This window comes from Physeter macrocephalus, chromosome 11 (genome assembly GCF_002837175.3).
Source record: "Physeter macrocephalus isolate SW-GA chromosome 11, ASM283717v5, whole genome shotgun sequence".
NCBI classification, from domain to species: domain Eukaryota; kingdom Metazoa; phylum Chordata; class Mammalia; order Artiodactyla; family Physeteridae; genus Physeter; species Physeter macrocephalus.
The window spans coordinates 143,088,240-143,096,982 of NC_041224.1; the positions used below are offsets into that span (position 1 = coordinate 143,088,240).

Sequence of the window (8,743 nt, forward strand, 5' to 3'; positions counted from 1 at the left end):
GTATGCCTTGTTCCCAGTACTGACATCGTTACGCTGTTTAACTATGATTGTAATCTATAGGATCACAGGAATGCTGGTGAATCACAAATTCAGTGATACCAAAGAAGAATGTTGAAGGGGCAGTTAAACTTCCATGGACCGAAGTTAAAGTCAAATAGCAGATTTGGGGCAAATACTTAAAGCCACTTATGCACATGCCTACCAAGAACACAAAAATGAACGAGGCAGTCTCCTGCCTCCAGGAAGCTTTAAGGACTGTAGAGGAACATAAATATAGCAAAATAACCAGAGTGGTCGGATCTAAGGGAGAGGAGCAGTTTTTGGAAGACAAACAGAGACCAAGTGATGATGGAATTGAATCTTGTAAGTTTCTCACATAAATTTACCAAGTTACATATTGAGAAGGATACCCCAGCAGAGAGAGTGGAGTGAGTGAGCCATAAATATATAAAATACTATGCTTTTGAGTAACTACAATGTGGCCGAAGATATGTGGGAAATGATGAGGATGAAGAGATGGGCAGGAAACTAGCTAAAGGAGGGTTTCATCTGAAAATAATTAGACTTTGTCCTGTGTACCTTTGATGGGATTTTAAGCAGGACATAATATCAGAGTTCTTAGTTTGGAAGTATCATTGTGGTAGTAATTTGAGGGCAAAATTGAATGAAAATGACAGTGCAGATTAGTTCAGTCAGTGGTTCCTAAATCTCACTGTGTATCATATACATTTTGGGAGTTTTAAAAAACCCAGATTTGGGGGCCCTACTTCAGATCTGCTGAATCAGATTTACAAAGGTAAGGCCCAGAAGTCTGAAATACTGACTGTTCCCAAGTAATTATAATGCAGCTAGATCAGCATTTGGGAATATCGCATTAGGTAACTATTTCAGTAGACTAAGTGGGAGGCTGGCTATGCTGCATGAGGGCTGTTCTGCTTATCACTATATTCCTAGTACTTACACAGTGCATGGTACTTGATAAATGCTCAATAAATATTTATTGAATGAATAGTTCTTGAATGAAGATGGTTATTCTGAGTTTCAGGAAGGCCACTTCCCATCTAGTGTTTTGGTTCTCTAAAGAGTTATGATAATTAAATGAGCTAATACATGAAAGCATTATATTTATGTGAAAGCAATACACAGTGCCTAGCACATAGTAAGTGCTCAATAAATTTCAGAAGGGGGAAAATTCTCTTCATCTTTTCTCTCATGGTACTTTGTGTAAATAGGTATCTTGGCAATTGGTTTGTGCCTGACCAGAGCTCCTGAAGTAAGTATGCAGATTGGTTTTACTTTGGGGATCTGGATGTTAAGCAAATAAAAAAACACCAACAATAGTGAGCTTAAGATGTTCAAGTTAAGTACAGAGATGGTCCTCTGCACAAATTAAAAATAAAGTCTAGTGGGAGTATATGAGTTGATTGGATTACTGATTCTCTCCCCTTAGTGGCTGGCAGTACCCATTACAGGGTGCTTTGCCTTGAACAGGTAGTCGGTGGGGCAGAAAGTATTGCCATTGTTAGATGCCTTTCAGTTAGAATTTTGGATTTATAAGCAGACTCCAGGAAAGATCCTGGCCATGAGTTCCTCTTAATAGCTTAGGATCAGGTCCTAAATTCCAAAGCCAACCCCTATACCTCTCTTTTATGTCTTTGGAGATGTAAAGTAGACCAGTTTTGAACTTTATAATAATGGCCTGGACTTATAAATACTTATCTTGGTTATTAAAATGAGTTTCTGAGAGGCAGCATAGTCTAGTGTTAATAGCATGGTTTCTAGAGCCAGACTGCTTAAGTTTGAATATAGGCTTACCATTTATTAACTGTGTAAACTTGGGTAAACTATTTATCCAGGTTCCATTATCTGTAACATGGTGATGATATAATGATTTAAATAAGTTAATAGGTGAAAAACGTTTAGAATACCACTGTGTACATAGTACGCACCATGTATAGATGTTTAGATTTAAAGCTGCAGGCCAAAACTCCAGCTAAAGAATGAAAGTTTCCTTGGAATTTCCTGTGACCTGAGACATTAAGAAGTACAGGGCAGGGCTTCCCTGGTGGCGCAGTGGTTGAGAGTTCGCCTGCCGATGCAGGGGAAACAGGTTCGGGTTCGTGCCCCGGTCCGGGAAGATCCCACATGCCGCGGAGCGGCTGGGCCCGTGAGCCATGGCCGCTGAGCCTGCGCGTCCGGAGCCTGTGCTGTACAGGGCAGTTAAAACAATGAGATATAAAAATTTCATCTCTCAGCTTGGCAAAAATTAAGACAATAAAAAAGACCCATAATATATATTACCAAAGAACACATGGGCAAATAAATACACATTCATGGGTTGGCAGAGACAAAAATGGAAACAGATCTTTTTGGAAAGGATAACTTAAATGCCACATCCTTTAGATCATGGAATTTCACATCAGAATGTCTATCTTATAGAAATACACAAGAAGTGCAAAACAACAACTTGTACTTTCAAGGCCAGAAAGAATTTTTAAAGCTGCAAATAATAGAGCTGAGAGATTTTTTTTTAATTTATACCTTAACTTTATTAGAAATGTCTGATCATCTGTTAACATTTCGAATGATTATGATCTAACTTCAGTTCTTAAAGTCACCAATATTTACAATTAGGAATGCCAACAGGCTTTTCTTGTGCAATTAGTAGACAACACAGTTAGATGAATTAACATATATACAATTATTTTGTGTTCTTATTAATCTGAAGAATAATAGGCTTTCTCTCTAAAATGGCTATTGCTTATTCATGAACTCTGTACACAAGAAGCTTAATAAGACAGCAGCTCTAAATGTATTTCCTATACAAAATCATATGAAGATATAACTACTAGCATCTTGTCCAGTACTGTATGCTAAATAATAATGAAATAGTAAGTATGGGAAAACTATAGTACCACAAAGATTAAGCTATACTGCTAGTTTACTCAAACATTGATTCTAAAATGGTCATGGAAATGGGTAAGCAAACTATTCAAAAGACAGAATTTTTACTGTACTCTTGACTGTTTTCTAATGTGACTATCTTTACTTGATCTGTACTTAATAAAAACAACATAGATGGAATTGATAATTTAGAGAATAACAGTGCCCTTATTTGCATGCTAAAAATCTGCCTGTTCTGGTCTGCAAAACTTTTATTGTGCCATCTAAATAGTAAGTAAATAAATAGTACAGGATTCATCTTTGTGGGACCTAGATTCCATGCTCTACCAGAAATAATTTGTGGTCAATAGTACTGTAATTCTGTGGGGTATGAACTGATAAAAAGAGCCTTCCTGTGAGTAGACAAGAAGCTGGGCAGTTCAGATGCTAAAACTATTAAAAATTTTGGAAGTTTTAGCTTTAAGCTGAGAAATGTTTTAAGAGCTCCTGTAGTCACATGTGAAGAACATCAGATAAATTTCTTCATTAAATCTTTATTACAGGTCTCCTGATTGCTTTATGTCTAGATTGGTTATGAATAGAAGACATACTGATTTTCATCACCTTCTTCATCTAATTTAGGTTTGTCAACTCTTGAGATATCATATTACTTGTTTTATTGAGGCTTACTTTTTTTTCCAAAATCCTGGCTCATGCTCAAATTCTTATTCTCACAGTCTTCATTAGCTTAAATATGTTATCCTTTAAATGTTCTATCCAAGCTCACATTTCTAATGGATTTGTCTTATAAAACTTGGTTGCCATATCTTGGACATTCATTATCTTCAAAGTTCTGAACAATACAACTATTTCTAAAGATACAGAGATAATCCATCAGCATGGTTAGCTTGATCAGATGCCCTTTAAAAGCATATAGCATGTAATATAAGGATTTGTTTTTCACCAGGTGTTTCAGTTGGGTAGTAATTTGTTGGTAGCTTAGATTTGGTTGAGTAATTAAAAGAAAGAGGGTTTAGTAAATCTGATGAAAGTTGCTGATTAAATTCTGATCACCTGGACTAATTGTGGCATTTGAACCAATATTCAGGTTTATCATGAGATCATTGATCATCACTGTTTTTTTGGTGATTTTACTTGAACCAGATAGAAATGTTTCCCACTCCACTGCTGCCTCTTACTTGCCAATTCAAAAGGGAAAAGAAGTGAGAGAAACAGTATCTGAGATGCTAGGGCCAATGGGGACACACTAGATGTCTCCCCCACCCCCAGGAACTTCAGTATATGTATAAGATAGGTTTTTTAAACTTTTATTATTGTACATTTTATAGTTCAAATTTAATACATTTACTTAAAATCAATGAGAACAATGAAGTTCTAATGCAAATAAAAAATGAAGTTGTAGACTGAGGACACTTGCATTTTCATGTTAGACTTATAGCATCCAATATTTTTTGTGTTTTTAAAAAATTACACAGCATTGAGAAAGTCCTGATTCACATAGATCAGTAGTTATAAGTAGTAATAATTTTTAATAGCTCACCTTAAATCTCAAGATACTCAAGTTAAATTGATCTAGTTGCTTGAATTGAAATTTTTGTATCAAAGTTCACTAATAATAGCAAATGTTCACATTCCTTATTAAAGTATAAAAGTCAGATGAGCACACAAACTTGATCAAGTGCTAAAACTAGATCATCACTGTTGTCACAACACCACTGCTGGAATTTCACTTTTTAATTATATAGCATAACAGGAGCATACTCTGAGGATGAAGAGCCTTGCTTGTTTTTGAGAATGTTACTTCTGTGATTGAACCTCATAACTTTGTAGATCATTGGAGGGAGGAGAGATTTAAGGTGGAGACAATCATGTACTCAATTCACAGAATATAAGGAAGATTAAGTGAAATAATGCTGGCAAGGTTCTTAGCACAGTGCTAAGTGCTCAATAAATGGTAATGGCTATTTTCAACATTTAATAAATAACTGATTTAATTGGATTAGGTTGAGGGTCATAGGAGAGCAGCTGAGTATTTGAGATAGAAGCAGCATTCTCCATTAAGAAGATAAAGCCTTGTGGAAGAGCAGAGACTTAAGTAAAAAAAAAAAAAACACCTGTGTTGAAATCCTGTCTGCTACAGCATGGCTATTTGTAACCTACTGAATCCCAGTTTTCTCATCCGTAAAATAGGGATAATATTTAACCTGTTTACAGGTTGTTATAAGAGAACTAGTACAGGATAGTGTTTGACACATAGTAGGTTTTAATAAACAATAGCCATTAAAGAAGAAGCTAAGGATAGAACCAGGTTAGCCTTGTTTACCTTCAGCTGGGTCAGGAGGAATAGGTAGTGCTACACAGTGAAGCAAAGGAAGATGGCTCTGCTTGGATGACTTACGAAAATCTTTCTGACTGATTTTATTCTTAGAAGAGTTCCCTAAAGATGTATGATTATATTGACACCCTTATTAGTTTTTCTTAAACTGTTCTCTTCAATTTAGTATTATGCCACATCTTTTTTTTCTTCCATATGCCTGCATTTATTTGGTACCTTTTGTCCCAGTAATACTGAATAGATAAGGGGTTGCCAAAGGACTAAGCAAGCTGAAAACAGTAGCTGATTATAGATGCTGATATAATTTCCTGTAGCTTATAGTCAGTATTGCTCATGTGGTAGCATAGAGGGTAAAAAGTCTCTAAGTTGAGACTACTTTTGAATGGCTATGAAAGTGCAGCCTTAGATATACAGGCTACTTTTAAGATTTTGGCCAAATCAAAAACATCCTCTCCAATTTGATGTGCCAGGGAGGAAACACTTGCTTTGGACAGGTGTGAAGCTTCACCTTGGACTTCTTGTGAGAGTTCCTTCTGTCTGCAGTAATCCAAAAATTTGTGTAGCTGTCTTTAAAAAAAATACATTTATGTAGTAGGATAAATCTCTATAATTTAACTACATGGCATCTTCTTATCCTTTCATGGTAAACAGAAAAATGTAAAATGAGTTTTATTCAAGCAAACGCAAACTAACATATTCCTTTTTCTCTCCTCCTCCTCCTCCTCCTTTGTTAAATAGGATAAGTTCTGAACGTCGAAAAGAGAAGTCTAGAGATGCAGCCAGATCTCGACGAAGTAAAGAGTCTGAAGTTTTTTATGAGCTTGCTCATCAGTTGCCACTTCCCCATAATGTGAGCTCACATCTTGATAAGGCTTCTGTTATGAGGCTTACCATCAGCTATTTGCGTGTGAGGAAACTTCTGGATGCTGGTGAGTTGTTTTACAAGGACATGATAGGTCTAAAAATTAGAAATCAGAAGTAATTGGAAATTACTTTTAGAAGGTGGTCATACTCTCACTTCTTTTGTAACATGATATCCTTATTACCTGCATTAGAAATCAGAAGTAATTGGAAATTACTTTTAGAAGGTGGTAATACTCTCACTTCTTTTGTAACATGATATCCGTATTACCTGCTTTTAAAGCTTCATTCAGGAATTTTAAGATATTGGCCTCCCTCCCCCTCTTTTTCTCCTGCTGCACTTACCTACCTACCTACCTTTATCTATCTTACTTTTAATGACATGACCTTTCTCTTTTCAGTGGTTTGCCGTGCTTCATTAGTTTAAATAATCATTAAAAGCCCCTGGCAAATCTAATTTTAGTCTTCCTGTCCTCTGGCCTTGACTGTTTTGTGTTAAAAGAATGACAGAAGAAAAAATTTAAATATATAGAAAAAATATATGCTGCATGTATTAAATAAAGTATCTGGGGAAAACTTTATAAAAACATCTGAATATTACTATCATTTAAGTATAACTTTTTAACTAATTATTTTTTTCTTCTTGTACTTTTTTTAGGTGATTTGGATATTGAAGATGAAATGAAGGCACAGATGAATTGCTTTTATTTGAAAGCCTTGGATGGTTTTGTTATGGTTCTCACAGATGATGGTGACATGATTTACATTTCTGATAATGTGAACAAATACATGGGATTAACTCAGGTAAAATACCCACATATTAAGATTAAAAGCCCTTCTGTATGTGTTTATGATTTTATGTTATAGGTCTAATTTTTTTTTAATGTTTTTACAGTTTGAACTAACCGGACACAGTGTATTTGATTTTACTCATCCATGTGACCATGAGGAAATGAGAGAAATGCTTACACACAGAAATGGTGAGAAGAAAAGTTTATTGTTTGATTTGTTGTGACAGGTGGTTTTACCTAATTGGATACTGTCACTAATTTTAAAATTTTGCTGTTGTAACCTAAGGCCAAACCTCATTTCATGCTTAATAAAATGTTACTCTATTCTTTATTAAGTCCATGTTATTCTATTTTTTAGGAATTTCATTAAAATACCTAAATTTTTTAAAAAGCCCACCTAATCCATAAATAATTATACAAATATAAGAATTGATGAAATGGAAAAGTAAATAAAAATCAGGACCAAGGAAGTTAATTTAGAATGTAATTTTAAGGCAAGGGGAAGTCATAATACAAATAATAGGATTTTAGACAGTTATTAAAGTTGAGGTGCCAGTTTGGGTTCAAGCTTCTAAATGCCCAAGAAAAAGAAAAAGTTTCCCCAATTTTAAAGAGCATAACTGCTGTCTGACCCCTCAGGTTGTTCACAATAATTTGAGACTATGCAGTTCAGTTAGAAAGTATTACATTATGGATGCCTTCACATTAGCAGTAACAAAAAAAGACCTGCTGGGACCTTTAACTCAGGAATGAATTGTTAAAAATAATCAAATGTTCCAAGATTTGGGAGAAAAGTACCTTGTGAATTACAAAAACTGAATTAAAGTCTTTTCACACCTGTGCCTTCTTAAACAGAGTATATGGATCATAATTTGATCTTTCTTTCATGACTCAAAAGTTACCACACTGAAAATTTGTCATTTTGCTCTGTGGTTGTTCTTTGCAGCTCTCCCATTTAAGTGTAAGTTTGTTTGCTTCTACATTAAACAACCTCATTTATATTTCTTTGTTAATCATTTTTTATGGTTTTCTGTTTAATCTCACCTCATTTATACTAATAGTTAACCTTTATCGAGAGATTACTCTGTGCCAGGACACTGTTTTCTGAATTTTATGTGCTTTAACTCCTTTAAAAACCCTGTGAGGTTAACTATTTCTATTTTACTGAGGAAACTGAGTTACAGAGTTATTGAATAACTGGCTGAAGATTACTTGGTTAGTAAACAGCAGAGTAAGGGTTAAACTAAGGTAGACTGGCTCAAGTCCACCCACACTCCTTAGTACTTTAGAGCTCTTTTCATGTTCACCAACTCTCACTACATTCTACTGCCATTTCTCACCTTGGAGCCCTCTTCATTTATTTAATTTCATGCAATGTTCTTACTGTGAACTTGGAAAGCAAATGAATACTTTTTAGAATTCTGTGTAAAGGAGGAGTAAATATACTCTAAGCAAGGACCTAAGTGGGCTGTTGATGAGTTTAATATAGTGTTTACACTTTGAGGTTTGTATTGGCAGCTCAGTGCTTCCCTTGGGTTAGACTATAAATGCATGGATATATGGAAGTCTTGTTTTGATTTGGTAATGATGCTAATGCATTATTCTAAATCAGATATAGTCTACTTATTATAGCTTAAATGTATGTTTTTAACCAAATGTTTTTTTAAAGCACAAGAACATTCAAAGCACATGTGCTCTCCTATTATAATAAATTTGTGATTTAATTATGAACACTTTAAAAAATCATTCCTGGGGCTTCCCTGGTGGCGCAGTGGTTGCGCGTCCGCCTGCGGATGCAGGGGAACCGGGTTCGCGCCCCGGTCTGGGAGGATCCCACATGCCGCGGAGCGGC

At 35.3% G+C, this 8,743-nt stretch overlaps 1 protein-coding gene and 1 long non-coding RNA gene across 2 annotated transcripts in view; one reads left to right on the top strand and one right to left on the bottom strand.

Moving 5' to 3' along the window:
• HIF1A (hypoxia inducible factor 1 subunit alpha) overlaps positions 1–8,743 on the top strand; it is a 43,229-nt gene that overhangs the window by 14,498 nt on the left and 19,988 nt on the right. Inside the window, exons 2-4 of the mRNA XM_007109893.4 lie at positions 5,978–6,168; positions 6,759–6,904; positions 6,996–7,080. Coding sequence (XP_007109955.2) covers positions 5,978–6,168; positions 6,759–6,904; positions 6,996–7,080 — 422 coding nt within the window. The remainder of the gene's footprint in view (positions 1–5,977; positions 6,169–6,758; positions 6,905–6,995; positions 7,081–8,743) is intronic.
• Positions 5,992–8,743, bottom strand: part of LOC129392560 (uncharacterized) — a 27,620-nt gene continuing 24,868 nt past the window's right edge. Inside the window, exon 2 of the long non-coding RNA XR_008618682.1 lies at positions 5,992–6,197. This is a non-coding gene — a long non-coding RNA (uncharacterized lncRNA). The remainder of the gene's footprint in view (positions 6,198–8,743) is intronic.